General features: G+C 46.7%; 1 protein-coding gene across 1 annotated transcript in view; it reads right to left on the reverse strand.

The window, feature by feature from the left end:
* LOC135515545 (platelet glycoprotein Ib alpha chain) overlaps positions 1 to 22,682 on the reverse strand; it is a 43,737-nt gene that overhangs the window by 13,979 nt on the left and 7,076 nt on the right. Inside the window, exons 3-5 of the mRNA XM_064939162.1 lie at positions 18,833 to 19,120; positions 18,540 to 18,725; positions 14,294 to 15,516 (exon numbers count right to left, since the gene is read on the reverse strand). Of these exons, the coding sequence (XP_064795234.1) occupies positions 14,294 to 15,516; positions 18,540 to 18,725; positions 18,833 to 19,120 (1,697 nt within the window). The remainder of the gene's footprint in view (positions 1 to 14,293; positions 15,517 to 18,539; positions 18,726 to 18,832; positions 19,121 to 22,682) is intronic.

Consider the following 22,682-nt stretch of genomic DNA (forward strand, 5'->3'; position numbering starts at 1 on the left):
AACTAGCTGGAGACACCTGGGATAACATGGTAACAGTGTTCGGCACCAACAAGCTGGAGACACCTGGGATAACATGGTAGCAGTGTAAGGCATCAACGAGCTGGAGACACGTGGGATAACATGGCAACAGTCTTAGGCACCAACTAGCTGGAGACACCTGGGGTTAACATGGGAGCAGTGTTAGGTACCAACGAGCTGGAGACACCTGGGATAACACGGTAACAGTGTTAGGTACCAACGAGCTGGAGATACCTGGGATAACATGGTAACAGTGTTAGGCACCAACTAGCTGGAGACACCTGCGATAACATGGTAACAGTGTTCGGCACCAACTAGCTGGAGACACCTGGGATAACAGGGTAGCAGTGTTATGCACCAACTAGCTGGAGACACCTGGGATAACAGGGTAGCAGTGTTAGGCATCAACTAGCTGGAGACACCTGGGATAACAGGGTAGCAGTGTTAGGCAGCAGTGTTAGGCACCAACTAGCTGGAGACACCTTGGATAACATGGTAACAGTGTTAGGCACCAACTAGCGGGAGACACCTTGGATAACACGGTAGCAGTGTTCGGCACCAACTAGCTGGAGACACCTTGGATAACACGGTAACAGTGTTCGGCACCAACTAGCTGGAGACACCTGGGATAACAAGGCAACAGTGTTAGGCACCAACTAGCTGGAGACACCTGGGATAACATGGTAACAGTGTTAGGCACCAACTAGCTGGAGACACCTGGGATAACATGGTAACAGTGTTAGAAACCAACGAGCTGGAGACACCTGGGATAACACGTAAACAGTGTTAGGCACCAACTAGCTGGAGACACCTGGGATAACATGGTAACAGTGTTCGGCACCAACAAGCTGGAGACACCTGGGATAACATGGTAGCAGTGTAAGGCATCAACGAGCTGGAGACACGTGGGATAACATGGCAACAGTCTTAGGCACCAACTAGCTGGAGACACCTGGGGTTAACATGGGAGCAGTGTTAGGTACCAACGAGCTGGAGACACCTGGGATAACACGGTAACAGTGTTAGGTACCAACGAGCTGGAGATACCTGGGATAACATGGTAACAGTGTTAGGCACCAACTAGCTGGAGACACCTGCGACAACATGGTAACAGTGTTAGAAACCAACGAGCTGGAGACACCTGGGTTAACATGGTAGCAGTGTTAGGCACCAACTAGCTGGAGACTCCTGGTATAACAGGGTAGCAGTGTTAGGCAACAACTAGCTGGAGACACCTGGGATAACATGGTAACAGTGTTAAGCACCAACTAGCTGGAGACACCTGGGATAACATGGTAACAGTGTTAGGTACCAACTAGCTGGAGACTCCTGGGATAACAGGGTAGCAGTGTTAGGCACCAACTAGCTGGAGACACCTGGGATAACACGGTAACAGTGTTAGGCACCAACTAGCTGGAGACACCTGGGATAACATGGTAACAGTGTTAGGCACCAACTAGCTGGAGACACCTGTGATAACACGGTAGCAGTGTTAGGTACCAACTAGCTGGAGACACCTGGGGTTAACATGGTAGCAGTGTAAGGCACCAACAAGCTGGAGACACCTGGGATAACATGGTAGCAGCATGTACATGTATTATAATGTCCCCCAGCATGTACAACATCGATAATCACCAAATGGTTTCCTAATAGGTCAAATATGTGTCTTACAGGTTGAATTCGGGGAGGGAACCATAGCGCCTCTTTCAACTAACGGACTATGAGCAGGAATGATACTATTTCTGCTTCTTTGCTAAGAGGGTACTGAGCTTTGTAAGGTCTGTGGGTGCTTTTTGGAATGACCACAACTGGCAGAGCTCCTTTCATGCATGCGATGTCGGTCTTTGATTTTGCCCACAGTGCTTCAGGTATATCTTTAAGCCAATCAATGTGTGAATTCTCTAGTTATACCACAGGTATGGTTTCAACGGGAATTGGTGATTTTGGGGTGTTGTCATTGCAGGAGCCCAGTATGGGGAAGAGAAAGTTGCTGTTAGAGCTGACCACTTTCTTCATCCAAAACACCCACATCTTTCCATTGTGTTCCAGGAGCTTTTGATAAGGTACAATGGCAAACAGAGCCAGGGGCTTCAAACAGACTAATCTTAGTATCTGTCAACAACACCAGCTGCTATGAAGTCTTCTCCTCTGTATATCCCATTCATGGTTCTCTCTGTTGATATTCAGGGTCCTCTTCACATGAGGGAACAGCAGCAGTACAATGTTAGTATTGTCGTGGAAAATCGGTTCAAATATAACGCTTACAAGAACTTGTTGTCATGTCTTATTATGTCTGTTCCTGTCCTTTCTCTTCACTCTGTCTCTCTCTGCTGGTCTTATTAGGTTACCTTCTCTGTCTCTCCTTCTTCAGCTGTTCTACATCTCCCCTAACTAGCTCATTCATCCTTTCCCACCTGTTCTCTCTTTCTCCTCTGATTAGGTCTCTATTTCTCTCTCTGTTCCTGCTACTTTCAGTGTCAGATTCTTGTTTGTGTTTTTCATGCCAGAAGCAAGCTATCGTCTCGTTTGCTTCCACCTTGTCCTATCCTGTCGGAGTCGGCCTGGCAGGTGCATCCTGCACTATACAACGTCGGAAGAGGATTTATGCCATTCCTGTTTTTTCATTAAAGAACTCTGTTTTCTGTTAAAACCGCTTTTGGGTCTTCACTCAAGTACATAACAGAAGAATCTGACCAAGAATGGACCCAGCGGCTCCGGACCCTTTTCACTCCGCCGTCGAGATCCAGGGAGCGATGCTAGGCAGACACGAGGAGGAATTGTCTGCTGCTCGACATGCCGTTGAGACCCTGGCCGTCCAAGTCTCCGACCTCACAAGACAGGTTCACCAACTCCACCTCGATCCACCGCCCACTTCCAGGGTTTCCGAGTCTCCGGAGCCCAGGATCAACAACCCGCCGTGTTACTCTGGGGAGCCCACTGAGTGCCGCTCATTCCTCACTCAGTGTGATGTGGTGTTCTCTCTCCAGCCCAACACTTACTCCAGGAGCGCAGCCCGCATCGCCTACGTCATTTCTCTCCTTACCGGACGGGCGCGTGAGTGGGGCACGGCAATCTGGGAGGCGAGGGCTGAGTGTATTAACCAGTATCAGGACTTTAAGGAGGAGATGATACGGGTTTATGACCGTTCTGTTTTTGGGGAGGAGGCTTCCAGGGCCCTGTCTTCCCTATGTCAGGGGAATCGATCCATAACGGATTATTCTATTGAGTTTCGCACTCTCGCTGCCTCTAGTGACTGGAACGAGCCGGCTTTGCTCGCTCGTTTTCTGGAGGGTCTCCTCGTCGAGGTTAAGGATGAGATCCTCTCCCGGGAGGTTCCTTCCAGTCTGGACTCCTTAATAGCTCTCGCTATTCGCATAGAGCGACGGTTTGATCTTCGTCGCCGAGCTCGTGGAAAGGAGTTCGCGTTCTCCGTTGCTCCCCTCTCCACATCACTGCCACCTGCCGCATCACTGCCACCCTCCTCCGCCGGCTCGGATGCTGAGTCTATGCAGCTGGGGGTATCCGCATCTCGGCCAAGGAGAAGGAACGGAGAATCACCAATCGCCTCTGTCTCTACTGCGGCTCCGCTGGTCATTTTGTCACCTCATGCCCAGTAAAAGCCAGAGCTCATCAGTAAGAGGAGGGCTACTGGTGAGCGCAACTACTCAGGTCTCTCCTTCAAGATCATGCACTACCTTTCCGGTCCATCTCCGCTGGCCCGGTTCATCTGCTTCCTGCAGTGCCTTGATAGACTCTGGGGCGGAGGGCTGTTTTATGGACGAGACCTGGGCTCGGGAACATGACATTCCTCTCAGACAGTTAGGGAGCCCACGGCCTTGTTCGCTTTAGATGGTAGTTCTCTCCCCAAGATTCAGCGTGAGACGCTGCCTTTAACCCTCACTGTCTCTGGTAATCATAGCGAAACCATTTCTTTTTTAATTTTTCGTTCACCTTTTACACCTGTTGTTTTGGGTCATCCCTGGCTAGTGCGCCATAACCCTTCTATTAATTGGTCTAGTAATACTATCCTATCCTGGAATGTTTCTTGTCATGTGACCTGTTTAATGTCTGCTATCCCTCCTGTTTCCTCTGTCTCTTCTTCACAGGAGGAGCCTGGCGATTTGACAGGGGTGCCGGAGGAGTATCACGATCTGCGCACGGTGTTCAGTCGTTCCAAGGCCACTTCTCTCCCTCCACACCGGTCGTATGACTGTAGTATTGATCTCCTTCCGGGAACTACTCCCCCGGGGTAGATTATACTCTCTGTCGGCTCCCGAACGTAAGGCTCTCGAGGATTATTTGTCTGTTTCGCTCGACGCCGGTACCATAGTCTCCTCCTCCTCTCCCGCCGGAGCGGGGTTTTTTTTTGTTCAGAAGAAGGACGGGTCCCTGCGCCCATGCGTGGATTATCGAGGGCTGAATGACATAACAGTTAAGAATCGTTATCCGCTTCCTCTTATGTCTTCAGCCTTCGAGATCCTGCAGGGAGCCAGGTTTTTCACCAAATTGGACCTTCGTAACGCCTACCATCTCGTGCGCATCAGGGAGGGGGACGAGTGGAAGACGGCGTTTAACACTCCGTTAGGGCACTTTGAATACCGGGTTCTTCCTTTCGGCCTCGTTAACGCTCCAGCTGTCTTTCAGGCACTAGTTAACGACGTCCTGAGAGACATGCTGAACATTTTTGTTTTCGTTTACATGGACGATATCCTGATTTTTTCACCGTCTCTCCCGATTCATGTTCAGCACGTGCGACGCGTCCTCCAGCGCCTTTTGGAGAACTGTCTTTATGTGAAGGCTGAGAAGTGCACTTTTCATGCCGCCTCTGTCCCTTTTCTCGGTTCCGTTATTTCCGCTGAGGGCATTAAGATGGATCCCGCTAAGGTCCAGGCTGTCATTGATTGGCCCGTTCCTAAGTCACGCGTCGAGCTGCAGCGCTTTCTGGGCTTCGCTAATTTCTATCGTCGTTTCATCCGTAATTTCGGTCAGGTGGCAGCTCCCCTCACAGCCCTTACTTCTGTTAAGACGTGCTTTAAGTGGTCCGTTTCCGCCCAGGGAGCTTTTGATCTTCTTAAGAATCGTTTTACATCCGCACCTATTCTTGTTACACCTGACATCTCTAGACAGTTTGTTGTTGAGGTTGACGCGTCAGAGGTGGGCGTGGGAGCCATTCTTTCTCAGCGCTCTCTCTCTGACGGCAAGGTCCATCCTTGCGCATTTTCTCTCATCGCTTATCGCCGTCAGAACGTAACTATGATGTTGGTAATCGCGAACTGCTCGCCATCCGCTTAGCCCTAGGCGAATGGCGACAGTGGTTGGAGGGGCGACCGTTCCTTTTGTCGTTTGGACTGACCATAGGAACCTTGAGTACATCCGTTCAGCCAAACGACTTAATGCGCGTCAGGCTCGTTGGGCTCTGTTTTTCGCTCGTTTCGAGTTTGTTATTTCTTATCGTCCGGGCTCAAAAAACACCAAACCTGATGCTTTATCTCGTCTCTTCAGTTCTTCTGAGGTCTCCACCGACCCCGAGGGGATTCTCCCTGAGGGGCGTGTTGTCGGGTTGACTGTCTGGGGAATTGAGAGGCAGGTAAAGCAAGCACTCGCTCACACTCCGTCGCCGCGAGCTTGTCCTAGGAACCTTCTGTTCGTTCCCGTTCCTACTCGTCCGGCCGTTCTTCAGTGGGCCCACTCTGCCAAGTTAGCCGGCCACCCCGGCGTTCGGGGTACGCTCGCTTCCATTCGCCAGCGTTTCTGGTGGCCCACTCGGGAACGTGACGCGCGTCGATTTGTCGCTGCTTGTTCGGTCTGCGCGCAGACTAAATCTGGGAACTCTCCTCCTGCCGGCCGTCTCAGACCGCTTCCCATTCCCTCTCGACCGTGGTCTCACATCGCTTTAGATTTTATCACCGGACTGCCTTCATCAGCGGGGAAGTCAGTTATTCTTACGGTTGTCGATAGATTCTCTAAGGCGGCTCATTTCATTCCTCTCGCTACGCTCCCTTCTGCTAAGGAGACGGCTCAGATCATTATCGAGAATGTTTTCCGAATTCATGGCCTTCCGTCAGACGTCGTTTCAGACAGAGGCCCGCAGTTCACGTCTCAATTTTGGAGGGAGTTTTGCCGTTTGATTGGGGCTTCCGTCAGTCTCTCGTCCGGCTTTCATCCCCAGTCTAACGGTCAAGCCGAACGGGCCAATCAGACTGTTGGTCGCATTTTACGCAGTCTTTCTTTTCGTAACCCTGCGTCTTGGTCAGAACAGCTCCCCTGGGCAGAGTACGCCCACAACTCGCTTCCTTCGTCTGCTACCGGTCTATCTCCTTTTCAGAGTAGCCTCGGGTACCAGCCTCCGCTGTTCTCATCTCAGCTCGCCGAGTCCTGCGTCCCCTCCGCTCAGGCTTTTGTCCAGCGTTGCGAGCGCACCTGGAAGGGGGTCAGGTCGGCACTTTGCCGTAATAGGGCGCAGACTGTGAGGGCCGCTAATAAGCGTAGGACCAAGAGTCCTAGATATTGTTGCGGTCAGAGAGTATGGCTCTCCACTCAGAACCTTCCCCTTAAGACAGCTTCTCGCAAGTTGGCCCCGCGGTTCATTGGTCCGTTCCGTATTTCTCAGGTCATTAATCCTGTCGCAGTGCGACTTCTTCTCCCGCGCTATCTTTGTCGCGTTCACCCGGTCTTCCATGTCTCCTGTGTTAAGCCCGTTCTTCGCGCCCCCGCTCGTCCCTCCCACCCCCCCATCCTTGTCGAGGGCGCACCTATCTACAGGGTTCGTAAGATTTTGGACATGCGCCCTCGGGGCCGTGGTCATCAGTACCTAGTGGATTGGGAGGGGTACGGTCCTGAGGAGAGGAGTTGGGTTCCCTCTCGGGACGTGCTGGACCGTTCGCTGATCGATGATTTCCTCCGTTGCCGCCAGGTTTCCTCCTCGAGTGCGCCAGGAGGCGCTCGGTGAGTGGGGGGTACTGTCATGTCTTATTATGTCTGTTCCTGTCCTTTCTCTTCACTCTGTCTCTCTCTGCTGGTCTTATTAGGTTACCTTCTCTGTCTCTCCTTCTTCAGCTGTTCTACATCTCCCCTAACTAGCTCATTCATCCTTTCCCACCTGTTCTCTCTTTCTCCTCTGATTAGGTCTCTATTTCTCTCTCTGTTCCTGCTACTTTCAGTGTCAGATTCTTGTTTGTGTTTTTCATGCCAGAAGCAAGCTATCGTCTCGTTTGCTTCCACCTTGTCCTATCCTGTCGGAGTCGGCCTGGCAGGTGCATCCTGCACTATACAACGTCGGAAGAGGATTTATGCCATTCCTGTTTTTTCATTAAAGAACTCTGTTTTCTGTTAAAACCGCTTTTGGGTCTTCACTCAAGTACATAACACTTGTGATATCAATGGGCTTTTAATACAAGAGTATAGCAAGCCGGAGTGGTCCGCGGAACACACACCTTTTTCAGAGCACTCGCTCTGATTTATACACATACAACATATGAGTCCATCCCACATGCAAATGAAGTTACTTCCCTCAGTCCATCTGCCACCATTATATACCAATCTGTGCATCCTGCTTGTTCACTCCCAATAACGCCCATATCTGCTTTCCGTCAGATTATAATGGTGACAAGACCCTTGCTTTGTTCCTGCACTTAGCTTAATGCGTTCTTTTGTATGTGTGTTATCTAGGATCAGCAGACTATGTGTCTCCTCTGTTTTTAGCGTGTCCAGCTATACTAAAAATACTATACATTCCTCTATTCTACAGGCCTATGCTTTGGCCCTGTATTTAGCTCAATGTGTTCCTTTGTATGTGTGTCTTTATCTTGGATCAGCAGACTGTGTGTCTCCTCTATTTTTAGTGTGTCCAGCTGTCCTAGGCGCCTATGTGTCGCCTTCCCTTCGTGTGGTCTGTTTAATGTTCAGCTGTCCCATACTCTCATGGCCTTACTCTGGCTTCCTGTCCTATACAATAGACAATGCATTTTACCAGAATGGCAAATACACTCTAAGTGTATTTGCACAAGAGAAGGCTCTTATGTTCCTCCCTATATGTACATCTTTCTCCCACAAAACCCTCCTCTGGTGCTTATTTACCACCACAAATTACACTAAAAGGACATATAGGGTGGAGCATAACACCAACAATTGATTAACAAAAATAAAGCTCACAAATCACCTGGACCAAACATCTCCAGATCCTATTTGAAACATAAAAGACTTACAAAACCCAACTAGACCAAACATCTCCAAACAAAAGATCCAATTAGAAAAACTTAAAAAGAAAACCTAACTAGACCAAACATCTCTAGTATTTCATAAGAGTAAAAGATCTAATTAGGTATAGAAACAATAAAAATAATACATTACATTTTGATGAAGCATGAGCATGTAGTATGCCCACACATCCAGAAACTATCAGCTATTCCTTAATCCTGATTCTTTAACATTTCAAGATATAATGTTACTTGTGTGATATTACCACATTTTACCTTTGTGTTTTAAAATCTTTACTTTATCAAATTGACTAACTCCTGCAGTTTCTAACACCCAAATAGTTTATTCAATTAACTAGTGTTTCCCACATCCATCCCATTATCTCCATAGCTGTAAAAACATTCATTTATTCCCCCTTTTCTTTCTTTTTACAATAATAAACCCATCATTATGAGGATCATTCAATTCAGTTCTTATGTTGCACATTCATGTTCTCCCAACATATTTTTATTTAATTCACTTCTGCCTTTAGTGTTACCTAGTCACCTAGGGACACTGTAAAGTCCATGGAGAACAAGAGCATATCCTCCCACTGCACTGAGGCTAGGAAACACTGTCACCACCAACAAATCTACGATAATTGAGAATTTCAATAAGCATTCTTCTACGGCTGGCCATGCTTTCCACCTGGCTACCCCTACACCAGTCAACAGCTCTGCAACCCCCACAGAAACTTTCCCAAGCATCCCCCATTTCTCCTTCACCCTAATCCAGACAGCTGATGTTCTGAAAGAGCTACAAAATCTGGATGCCTACAAATCAGCTGGGCTAGACAATCTGAACCCTCTCTTTCTAAAAAATTATCCACCAAAATTGCTGCAACCCCTATTACTAGCCAGTTCAACCTGTCTTTCGTATCGTCTGAGATCCCCATAGATTGGAAAGCTGCTGCGGTCATCCCCCTCTTCAAAGACGAGACACTAGATTCAAACTGTTAAAGACCTATATCTATCCTACCCTGCCTTTCTAAGGTCTTCGAAAGCCAAGTTAACAAACAGATCACCACACATTTAGAATCCCACCATACCTTCTCTGCTATGCAATCTGGTTTCTGAGCTGGTCATGGTTGCACCTCAGCCAGGCTCAAGGTCCTAAATTATATCATAACCGCCATCGACAAAAGGCAGTACTGTGCAGCCAGCTTCATCGAACTGACCAAGGCTTTCGACTCTGGCAATCACCACATCCTTATCAGCAGACTCAACAGCATTGGTTTCACAAATGACTGCCTCGTCTGGTTCACCAACTACTTCTCAGATAGAGTTCAGTGTGTCAAATCGGAGTGCCTGTTGTCTGGATCTATGGCAGTCTCTATGGGGTTGCCACAGGGTTCAATTCTTGGGCCAAATCTTTTCTCTGTATGTGTCAATGATGTCGCTCTTGCGGCTGGTGATTAAATGTGATTCTCTGATCCACCTCTACGCAGACGACAATATTCTGTATACTTCTGGCCCGTCTTTGGACACTGTGTTAACTAACCTCCAGATGAGCTTCAATGCCATACAACTCTCCTTCCGTGGCCTCCAACTGCTCTTCAATGCAACTGAATCTAAATGCATGCTCTTCAACCGATCGCTGCCCGCACCTGCCCGCCTGCCTAGCATCACTACTCTGGACGTTTCTGACCTAGAATCAGTGGACTACTACAAATACCTAAGTGTCTGGTTAGACTGTAAACTCTCCTTCCAGACTCACATTAAGCATCTCCAGTCCAAAATTAAATCTAGAATAGGCTTCCTATTTCACAACAAAACATCCTTCACTCATGCTGCCAAACATACCCTTGTAAAACTGACTATCCTACCGATGCTTGACTTCATCGATGTCATTTACAAAATAGCCTCCAACACTCTACTAAGCAAATTGGATGCAGTCTATCACAGTGCCTTCCGTGTTGTCACCAAAGTCCCATTTACCACCCACCACTGCAACCTGTATGCTCTCGTTGGCTGGCACTCGCTTCATATTCATCGCCAAACCCACTGGCTCCAGGTTGTCTATAAATCTTTGCTAGGTAATGCCCCACCTTATCTTAGTTCACTGGTCACCATCGCAGCACCAACCAGTAGCACACGCTCCAGCAGGTATACTTCACTGGTCATCCCCAAAGCCAATTCCCCTTTTGGCTGCCCTTCCTTCCAGTTCTCTGCTGCCAATGACTGGAAAAATTACAAAAATCACTGAAGCTGGAGATTCATATCTTCCTCACTAACTTTAAGCATCAGCTGTCAAAGCAGTTTACAGATCATTGCATCTGTAAATAGCCCATCCAACTACTTCATCCCCATATTGTTATTATAATTTTTGGCACCTTTGCACCCCAGTATCTCTACTTGCACATTCATCTTCTGCACATCTATCACTCCAGTGTTAAAACCTGTTAAGGATAGGGCTGTCTGCTGCCCCCTTTGGAGTAATTGCGTGCCCATATTAAACAGAAAAAAAATCTTTCAAAAATTGCTAATATATGCATATAAATTGAATAGAAAACACTAAAGTTTCTAAAACCGTTGAAATTATGTCTGTATGTAAAGCAGAACTCTCAGGGCAGTCATTATCCCAAACTCTCTCTTGTCATCATAAAAGTTGGCCCAACTTTGACGTCATCGCCCCCACCCTTCCCAAGCGCCTACAGACCTGGGAACAGTTTCTATGTCTTCAGCGCGATGTCTGCTTTCAATGGGGCTTCTCATTGTGAGAATAGCTCGCTCACGAGAGTTTTGGCCGCCCGAAACCTTTCGGTCACGCGAAAAAAAAGGTCACATTCATGCGCGCCCTCCGCCGATGCTCACTCTTTTCCTAGACTAATTAAACGACGCGTGTGTTTCTGTTCGTCCTGAGAATTGTTGTGCACCTTTATAACATGCTAAAGCTTGGTTATGAACATAGTTTGACATGTTTAGTCGACATATAATATGTAAATTCGACATTTTGGTGCGCATCCGCTTGACTTTTGGCTGCATTTCAACCGAAATATGCCGTGTTTGATAACCGAAAGACACAGACTTCACAACTAAACGATGTTTTTGGTGAGTATAATTCCTTCCAGGTCTTCTGATGGAAGAACAGCAAAGGTAAGGGAATATTTATGTGTTAAATTTGGGTTTCTGTGGACTCCAAGATAGAGGAGCCATCATGCTAATTTCTGAGCGCCGACTCATATTATAGCCTAGTGAACGAATTCTGTAACGTTAAAAATAAATGTAACACAGCGATTGCATTTAGAAGAAGTGTATCTTTCTATATATATGTAGAACATGCATATTTAGTTAAAGTTTATGATGTGTATTGCTTGTTATCTGACGTTATCTGCCGGAGCTATCGTCATTTCTCCGGACATTTGAGTAGCATTTTTTGAACAATGCGTAATTGTAAACAGAGATTTATGGATATATATAGCATATTATTGAAAAAAAACATAAATGTACTGTGTAACATGTTATATTACTGTCATCTGATGAAGATTTCAAAAGGTTAGTGATTTATTTTTCTTTTAATCCTGCGTTTGTTGATTGCATATTTTGTTTAACTTGGCTATGCAAATTAGCTGTGTCTTTGGTGGTGGTTTGACATAAATATGTGCTATGTTTTCGCCGTAAAACATTTTAGAAATCTGACTTGCTGGGTAGATAAACAAGGTGTTTATCTTTCATTTAAGCTATTGGACTTGTTAATGTGTGGAGGTTAAATATTTTTAAGAATATTTTTTGCGTTCCATGCGCCACATTCCAGCTGAGGGTGTTAGGGAAAGTTCCCAAGTGGGGATCAACATCCACATGAATGCTAAATTGTAATTATTTTGCCACCATGTCCAATTTATTGCCTTACCTCCCTAATCTTATTTAATTTGCACACTGTATATCAACTTTTCTATTGTGTTATTGACTGTACGTTTGTTTATTCCATGTTCAACTCTGTTTTGCACTACTTTGCTTTATCTTGGCCAGGTCGCAGTTGTAAATGAGAACTTGTTCTCAACTGGCCTACCTGGTTAAATAAAGGTAAATACAGGACAATGACCCAAAACACACCTGCAGGCTGTGAAAGGGCCATTTGACCAAGGATAGTGATGGAGTGCGGCATCAGAAACACACTACACACTCCACAGAACACACACAGAACCGCAGAACCGACACATGCTACAGTTATGTTAGTAAGACCAGGCTCAGTGATGCAGCATGTCTTTGTAAAGCTCTTCAGATTTCTAATTTAAAAAAAGCACATTTCATTCAAGTTGTTTTGGAAATAAGTTTTGCTTCTGTGTGTTCGCTGAGAAGGAACAGCCTGTGTCAATGTTAATCAGGAAGGAAGAGAGAGGGAGAGAACTTTCTTTCTTCGACTCTCTTTTCCTTTGTTTGAGATGTTCTGTAAATATATATATATATATATAGGTCTTGAACAAGTTTTTGTGACATAGATGTTTATTATTTACATAAAGCATAACAGGTTGTGTTAACATATTTAAACCAAACACTATTTAAGAATATAGAGTGGTTACATGCCAACAGGTCCCAGGTCATTGATGAAGGCCTAGATACAATCCTGGCTCCAAAGATTTGTGCTATAGCGAGATTAAAATTTAAAGCCAAGGTAAAGGTCACTCTACTCTGGGACAGAGCTGACAGGATGGTAAAGGTCACCCTACACTGGGACAGAGCTGACAGGATGGTAAAGGTCACCCTACACTGGGACAGAGCTGACAGGATGGTAAAGGTCACCCTACACTGGGACAGAGCTGACAGGATGGTAAAGGTCACTCTACACTGGGACAGAGCTGACAGGATGGTAAAGGTCACCCTACACTGGGACAGAGCTGACAGGATGGTAAAGGTCACCCTAAAATGGGACAGAGCTGACAGGATGGTAAAGGTCACCCTACACTGGGACAGAGCTGACAGGATGGTAAAGGTCACCCTACACTGGGACAGAGCTGACAGGATGGTAAAGGTCACCCTACACTGGGACAGAGCTGACAGGATGGTAAAGGTCACTCTACACTGGGACAGAGCTGACAGGATGGTAAAGGTCACCCTACACTGGGACAGAGCTGACAGGATGGTAAAGGTCACCCTAAAATGGGACAGAGCTGACAGGATGGTAAAGGTCACCCTACACTGGGACAGAGCTGACAGGATGGTAAAGGTCACTCTACACTGGGACAGAGCTGACAGGATGGTAAAGGTCACTCTACACTGGGACAGAGCTGACAGGATGGTAAAGGTCACTCTACACTGGGACAGAGCTGACAGGATGGTAAAGGTCACTCTAAGCCCATTTTACATCAGTGTGCTTCATAGATACCCAGCCTAAAACCCAAAGAGCAAGCAGTGCAGAGACAGAAGAAGTGTAATTAGGAAAAGCTTCCTACAAAGTAGGAAGCTAGGAAGAAACCTAGAGAGGATTTGGTGTGATGACATCCTTCAGGTGTGCCTCTCAGGTGGGGGGTTAGGGTGAGGGTCAGCTGGGGGGTTGCACCAAGGCATGCTGGGTAAGAGAGACCACCAGTCTCCCTCTCCGTTCCCCCTCTCCTCCCTCCTCTCTCCCCCAGACATCTCCCATCCTCCCACTACCCATTCCTTCTCCTGCCTCTCTCTCTCCCTCCCTCTCATCCCCTCTACACTCTCCTCCCTCAGAACCAAACTGTATCGCTTCTTAGCCTCTCTCCCTCCTCCTCCTCTCTCTCTACCTCCCTTCCTCCCTCCTTCGTCTGTCTGCCAGCTCTCCTCTATATCCCTCAATCCCTCTATCTTCTCCTCCCTACTGTACACTCTGTAGAGACTCTTCCTATACACATCCTTCCTCTCCACCCCTCCCACTATTCCTCCCTCACTTTCTTCTTCTTTTCCCTCCCTCCTGTTTTTTAGTGACATCCCCACAGCTGTCCCTTTTATTGCTGAGTCCAGCATCTCAATCACACTCTCTCCCTCCTCCATATCTGCCTCCTCCCCCTCCCCTTCTCCCTCCTCTCTAGAGATGAATAGAACAGAGCGATAGATGGCCTGTACCCCCCCTCCTCCACCCCCCTCCTAGAGGCAGGGATATGGCTTTGACTCCCCCGTTCTCCCCATTGACCTCCCCCTTGTCTCCCCCCTCGTGGCATTTGAACCTGAGCAGCCGGACTCCCCTCACTCCCCCACCCCTCCCCCTGTTCCGTAGAGGCCTATAGACAGTCCTATACATCCTCCATAGCCATAGGCCGCTCACACACACCCACCCCCCAGACAAAACACACAACAAAACACACCCTGCAAACAGCCACCAGCAGAACACAGCTCTGCCTCCTGCCGCACTACCACCCCCCCGTCCCAGCTGATCCCCCCAGGGATCTGAACCTCCAACCTGTCTGACTGTGGTCACTGGGGTGGTCAGGGTCTGGGTTCTAGGTAGTGGGGGTTGAGTTGGGGTTCTAGGGGGTTGAGTTGGGGTTCTAGGGGGTTGAGTTGGGGTTCTAGGTGGTTGAGTTGGGGTCCTAGGTGGGGTCCTAGGTGGTTGAGTTGGGGTCCTAGGTGGTTGAGATGGGGCTCTAGGTGTGACGGTTGTGGTCATGGTGGGGTGTGGTGAGAGTCTGGAAGATCCTCTATAGAGACCATGATGCTCCCAGCTGTTCCCTCCCCAGACCCTCCCCTCCTCTGTCCCCGCCCTGCTCTCCTCCCACTCCACCAGGATGGTCACTATCTCCCACCAAGACCATGTGACTGACTCATTCAGCAGGGGGGGCAGGGGGGTGGAGTCGGTAGGGTGTAGAGAAGGGGTGGTGGGTTTCAGGGTAGCTGTGGTGGTAGTAGTGGGTACCACAGTAGTAGTAGCAGTAGTAGTGGTAGTAGGAGTAGTAGTGGTAGTAGGAGTAGTAGTGGTAGTAGGAGTAGTAGTGGTAGTAGGAGTAGTAGTGGTAGTAGGAGTAGTAGTGGTAGCAGGAGTAGTGGGTACCACAGTAGTAGTGGTAGCAGGAGTAGTAGTGGTGGGGAAGGTAGTAGGAACTGTGGTTTTGGCTCCTGTGGTTGGTGGCATAGTGGTGGTGGGGGGTAGTGTAGGGGTAGGTTGAGGTTCAGAGTCTCCAGGGGGGCCATCAGGTTTGGCACCAGGTGAGCAGTACTCCTCATCCTCCAGCCCCACGATTGGTCGGCCGGCCAGGGAGGGAGGTGTGGCACAGGTAACACTCTCTTCGTCCGGAGTGATGATTATTCCATCCCTCGTGTACACGTTGAAGCCCTGATCATCCAGGTGTTTCTTCAGGTAACCCACCTTCAAATACAATACAACTTTATTTAAACACACCTAGAGAACGTACCTTACATGGTTCTGGAATAGAATAGAGAACATACCTTACAGGGTTCTAGACTAGACTAGATAACATTACTTACAGGGTTCTAGACTAGAATAGAGGAGACACCTTACAGGTTTCTAGACTAGATAACATACCTTACAGAGTTCTAGACTAGATAACATTACATACAGGGTTCTAGACTAGACAACATTTCTTACAGGGCTCTAGACTAGAGAACTTACATGGTTCTAGACTAGATAACATTGCTTACAGGGTTTTAGACTAGAATAGATAACATTCCTTACAGGGTTCTAGACTAGAATAGATAACATTCCTTACAGTTGTCATGATGTTGGTCTGAGGGGGAGGTTTATGACCCCCACAAATAACTTTCCCCTTTCTCTCTCTCTCTACTCTAACGATGTAACTATTGAAAATCCCTTTGTTAACGTAGAGAGTCTGGTGACATCAAAAGATGGGAAACGGAACAATATTTCAGTAATCCAACCAGTTGAAAATATGCGTTGGGACTTAATATGATGTCAGTTCAGTTGGCGTCTAAGACATGGTTACTGTTGATAGGACGACATAAAATGTATCTTGGAAAGTCTACACTTTCTAGTTATCAGATTCGCATGGAATTTATATGCAATTTAAATGTTTAAATATGTAATTATTTGTGAAAAGATTAAATGTAATTTTTAGCTTCTTAATAAGAGAACGGTATGTCAAAAGAACACCACTCTGCCCACTCAGAGGCCCAAGTGAACAGACATGGGTTGTAAACTATGACACACAGCCCTCTCTCCCAATCCTATATAAATCCCTTGATGAAAATGTAACTTTCTGTTCCGAGGATGTTAGGGCGACGGTCCTACATTAAAAGGGCTCAGAATAAACCTGTTCCCGAGTACGTTAGGGCGATGGTCCTACATTAAAAGGGCTCAGAATAAACCTGTTCCCGAGTACGTTAGGGCGACGGTCCTACATTAAAAGGGCTCAGAATAAACCTGTTCCCGAGTACGTTAGGGCGACGGTCCTACATTAAAAGGGCTCAGAATAAACCTGTTCCCGAGTACGTTAGAGCGATGGTCCTACATTAAAAGGGCTCAGAATAAACCTGTTCCCGAGTACGTTAGAGCGATGGTCCTACATTAAAAGGGCTCAGAATAAACCTTTTCCCGAGTACGTTAGGGCGATGGTCCTACATTAAAAGGGCTCAGAATAAACCTGTTCCCGAGTACGTTAGAGCGATGGTCCTACATTAAAAGGGCTCAGAATAAACCTGTTCCCGAGTACGTTAGAGCGATGGTCCTACATTAAAAGGGCTCAGAATAAACCTGTTCCCGAGTACGTTAGGGCGATGGTCCTACATTAAAAGGGCTCAGAATAAACCTTTTCCCGAGTACGTTAGAGCGATGGTCCTACATTAAAAGGGCTCAGAATAAACCTGTTCCCGAGTACGTTAGGGCGATGGTCCTACATTAAAAGGGCTCAGAATAAACCTGTTCCCGAGTACGTTAGAGCGATGGTCCTACATTAAAAGGGCTCAGAATAAACCTGTTCCCGAGTACGTTAGGGCGATGGTCCTACGTTAAAAGGGCTCAGATAACCTAACGAAATCAGCATCGAATTTCAAATGGGCAGAAATTTAGAATGCAAAAGATACTGTATTTACGATAGCATAGCTTCTCCCTTTTTGTTCCTCAGTCTTCCCGCTCTTTCACTCAAACCCAACCCCCTTTCCTTTGTGTAACCAACCGTCTTGTCGGCTCCGTCCACCAGGGACATTTTCTTTATGACATAATTTGGAATCAATGCATGATCCATTCTGTGTGATTATTTAGGTATTTAGTAAATAAATAATTAAACCAAATTTGTATTGCTGATTCAACTTGTTAGCCAGGGTTCGTGAAGACAACCAAGAATTTACAACTTTCAGATGAGACTAAATAAGGTGACAATTAAATATTGACTGCTATTAATGTAAAAGATTACCAGGTCTTTAAAAGTTTATTCGGAAGATAACAGCTCTATAAACATTCTTTCGTTTTGCCCGGACTTTCTAGTTAATTATTTACCTGAGTAGCTTAATCAGGTAATATTAATTACAGAGAAATTATTTTATAGAACAGCATGTCATATCACGTAATCCGGCATAGCCAAAGACATGACACAGGGTTCTAGATTAGAGAATTTACCTTACATGGTTCTACACTAGAGAACATACCTTACAAAGTTCTAGACTAGACTAGAGAACATACCTTACAGGGCTCTAGACTAGGCTAAAGAACATACCTTACAGGGCTCTAGACTAGGCTATAGAACATACCTTACAGGGTTCTAGACTAGAGAACATACCTTACAGGGTTCTAGACTAGTGAACATGCCTTACAGTGTTCTAGATTAGAGATTGTACCGCACAGGGTTCTTGACTAGTGAACATGCCTTACAGTGTTCTAGATTAGAGATTGTACCGCACAGGGTTCTTGACTACAGAACATAGCTTACAGGGTTCTAGACTAGACTTACGAGCATACCTTACAGGATTCTAGACTAGAACAGAGATCATACCTTATAGGGTTCTAGACTAGAGAATGAACTTTACAGGGTTTTAGACTAGAGAACGTACTTTACAAGCTTCTTGACGAGGGAACATACCTTACAGGGTTCTAGACTATAGAGCGTACCTTACAGGGTTCTAGACTAGAGAACATAATATATTTTATGTGTTGTTGTTTGTGTCGCACTGCTTTGCTTTATCTTGGCCAGGTCACTGTTGTAAATGAGAACTTGTTCTCAACTAGCCTACCTGGTTAAATAAAGGTGAAATAAAAATAAATAAAAAATGTAATATGGGTTTCTAGACTAGACTAGATAATGTATTTTAAGGGTTCTAGACTAGAGAACTTACCCCACAGGGTTCTTGACTAGAGAACATACCTTACAGGGTTCTAGACTAGAGAACATACCTCACAGTGTTCTAGACTAGAGAATGTACCTTACAGAAGCAGGCCCAGGGGTTCTGCGACAGGTAGGTGTAGGGAACTTCAGGTTTGGCAGAGAACCACTGGTCAGGCATGGTTCTGATGTGGTTCTGCTCTAGAACCAAGGTTTCGATGGCCGGGAGGGAGCGAAACATCAGAGGGGGCAGAACAGAGATACGGTTCTGAGAAAGTTCCAGGATCTAGAAAAAAATAACATGGGTGTTAATTGACTTACTAGCTAACCAACTAGCTGACTGACCAAACAATTAACCAATAAACAAATCAACTAATTAAGTGGGGTACTGACCTGTAGCAGCCTGAGCCCAGAGAAGGACAGGTCGTCTAGTGTCTCCAGAATGTTCTGGTCCAGATAGAGTTCTAGCAGGCCTGGCGTGGCCCTGAAGGAGTGAGGGGGCAGGGTTCTAATGCGGTTCCCTACCAGGCGTAGAACCCCTAGAGTGGGGAGAATCGGGCAGGGGGACAGGGGAACCTCTGGAACTGCGTTGTGGCTCAGATCTATCTCATAGAGCTCTGGGAAGTGACTATAGGAGGACCAGGTTAGACTGGAGAACTGGTTCTGGGTGAAGATCAGCACCTAGAACACAGGAGAGACGATGATAATGTAGTATAGTAGAGTAGAGAAGATATGATGATAATGTAGTATAGTAGATGATAAATGATGATGTAGTATAGTATTAGTATAGTATATAATATAAATATGCCCTGTATATACAATATAAACACACCCTGTATATACAATATAAACACACCCTGTATATACAATATAAACACACCTTGTATATACAATTTTTTTAATTATTTTTTTAACCTTTATTTAACTAGGCAAGTCAGTTAAGAACAAATTCTTATTTTCAATGACGGCCTAGGAAAAGTGGGTTAACTGCCTGTTCAGGGGCAGAACGACAGATTTGTACCTTGTCAGCTTGGGGGTTTGAACTTGCAACCTTCCAGTTACTAGGCCCACGCTCTAACCACTAGGCTACCCTGCCACCCCGCAATATAAATATGCCCTGTATATACAGTACAAATACACCCTGTACATACAATACAAATACCCTGTATATACAATATAAATATGCCCTGTATATACAGTATAATATATACCAAATCAAATTTTATTAGTCACATGCACTGAATACAAGAGTTGTAGTAGACCTTACAGTGAAATGCTTAGTTACGAGCCCCTAACAAACAACGCAGTTTAAAAAAAACACATAAGAATAAGAAATAAAAGTGACAATTAATTGAAGAGCAGAAGTAAAATAACAATGTGGAGGCTATATACAGGATGTTACGGTACAGAGGCTATGTGGAGGCTATAGGGGCCTCCCGGGTAGCGCAGTGGTTAAGGGCGCTGTACTGCAGGGCCAGCTGTGCCACCAGAGGCTCGCGCCCAGGCTCTGTCGTAACCGGCCGCGACCGGGAGGTCCGTGGGGCAACGCACAATTGGCCTAGCGTCGTTTGGGTTAGGGAGGGTTTGGCCAGTAGGGATATCCTTGTCTCATCACACACCAGTGACTCCTGTGGCGGTCCGGGTGCAGTGCACACTGTTTCCTCGGACCATAATAGTTTGTTGGTAATGTGGACACCAAGGAACTTGAAGCTCTCAACCTGCTCCACTGCTGCCCTGTCGATGAGAATGGGGGCATATTCGGTCCTCTTTTTCTTGTACTCCACAATCTCCTTTGTCTTGATCATGTTGAAGGAGACAGTGTTGTCCTGGCACCACACGGCCAGGTCTCTGACCTCCTCCCTATAGGCTGTCTCTTCATTGTCTGTGATCAGGCCTACCACTGTTGTGTCATCGGCAAACTTAATGATGGTGTTGGCTGTGCAGTCATGCCTGGCCATGCAGTCATGAGTAAACAGTGAGTGCAGGAGGGGACTGAGCACGCACCCCTGAGGGGCCCCTGTGTTGAGGATCAACGTATCAGATGTGTTGTTACCTACCCTTACCACCTGGAGGCTGCCCGCCAGGAAGTCCAGGATCCAGTTAGTCTTAGGGACCTTAGCTTATTGATGAGCTTTGAGGTCACTATGAGGTCACTATGGGGTTGAACGCTGAGCTGTAGTTGATGAATAGCATTCTCACATTGGTGTTCCATTTGTCCAGGTGGGAAAGGGCAGTGTGGAGTGCAGTAGAGATTGCGTCATCTGTGGATCTGTTGGGTCGGTATGCAAATTAGAGTGTATTAAGTATTTCTGGGATAATGGTGTTGATGTGGTCCATGACCAGACTTTCAAAGCACTTCATGGCTACAGATGTGAGTCCTACGGGTCGGTAGTCATTTAGGTAGGTTACCTTAGTGTTCTTGAGCACAGGCACTATGGTGGTCTGCTTAAAACATGTTAGTATTACAGACTCGGACAGGGAGAGGTTGAAAATGTCAGTGAAGACACTTGCCAGTTGGTCAGCGCATGCTCGCAGTACAGGTCCTGGTAATCCGTCTGGCCCTGCGGCCTTGTGAATGTTGACCTGTTTATAAGTCTTACGCACATCAGCTGCGGAGAGCGTGATCACACAGTCTTCCGGAACAGCTGGTGCTCTCATGCATGTTTTAGTGTTATTTACCTCGATGCGAGCAGAGAAGTAGTTTAGCTTGTCTGGTAGGCTCGTGTCAGTGGGCAGCTCTCAGCTGTTCTTCCCTTTCTTGTCTGTAATGTGGATATGGATTTGCAAGCCCTGCCACATCTGACGAGCTGGTGTAGTACGATTCAATCTTAGTCCTGTATTGATGCTTTGGCTATTTGATGGTTTGTCAGAGTTCATAGCTGGATTTCTTATAAGCTTCCGGGTTAGAGTTCCACTCCTTGAAAATGGAAGCACTAGCCTTTATCTCAGTGGGGATGTTGCCTGTAATCCATGGCTTCTGGTTGGGGTATGTACGTACGCTCACTGTGGGGATGACGTCATCGATACACTTATTAATGAAGCGAATGACTGAAGTGATGTACTTCTTAATGCCATCGGAGGAATCCCGGAACATATTCTAGTCTGTGCTAGCAAAACAGTCCTGTAGCATAGCATCTGCTTCATCTGACCACTTAGCAACTGCTTCCTCCATTTAATTTTTGCAAGTAAGCAGGAATGAGGAGGATAGAATTATGGTCAGATATGCATATACTATATTCCTGGCATGAGTAGCAGGACGTTGAAATGTTGCGCGATTTTTAACAGAATGTTGAAAAATGTAGCCCGATCTCTAACAGGTTTTAACACGCTAGTAGAAATTAGGTCAAACGGATTTAAGGTTTCCCTGAATTAAAGTCCCCTGTTTGCTTATGGCCTTATGCAGCTCATTGAGTGCAGCCTTGGTGCCAGCATCGGGTTGTGGTAAAGCCGTTTGGAAAAACGGATTTAAGTTTCCCTGCTTTAAAGAGTCCGGCTACTTGGAGTGCTGCCTCTGGGTGAATGTTTGCTTATGGTGGAATACAGCTCAATCAATGCTGTCTTAGTGCCAGCCTCAGTCTGTGATGGTATGTAAACAGCTACGAAAAATACAGATGAAAACTCTCTAGGTAGATAGTGTGGTCTACAGGTTATCATGAGATACTCTACCTCAGGTGAGCAATAGCTCAAGACTTCCTTAGATATCGTGCACCAGCTGTCATTTCCTGTAGGTTCATGCTCTACAACATCCGCAGAGTACGACCCTGCCTCACACAGGAAGCGGCGCAGGTCCTAATCCAGGCACTTGTCATCTCCCGTCTGGATTACTGCAACTCGCTGTTGGCTGGGCTCCCTGCCTGTGCCATTAAACCCCTACAACTCATCCAGAACGCCGCAGCCGTCTGGTGTTCAACCTTCCCAAGTTCTCTCACGTCACCCCGCTCCTCCGCTCTCTCCACTGGCTTCCAGTTGAAGCTCGCATCCGCTACAAGACCATGGTGCTTGCCTACGGAGCTGTGAGGGGAACGGCACCGCAGTACCTCCAGGCTCTTATCAGGCCCTACACCCAAACAAGGGCACTGCGTTCATCCACCTCTGGCCTGCTCGCCTCCCTACCATTGAGGAAGTACAGTTCCCGCTCAGCCCAGTCAAAACTGTTCGCTGCTCTGGCCCCCCAATGGTGGAACAAACTCCCTCACGACGCCAGGACAGCGGAGTCAATCACCACCTTCCGGAGACACCTGAA

This window comes from Oncorhynchus masou, chromosome 27 (assembly GCF_036934945.1).
Source record: "Oncorhynchus masou masou isolate Uvic2021 chromosome 27, UVic_Omas_1.1, whole genome shotgun sequence".
NCBI lineage: Eukaryota > Metazoa > Chordata > Actinopteri > Salmoniformes > Salmonidae > Oncorhynchus > Oncorhynchus masou.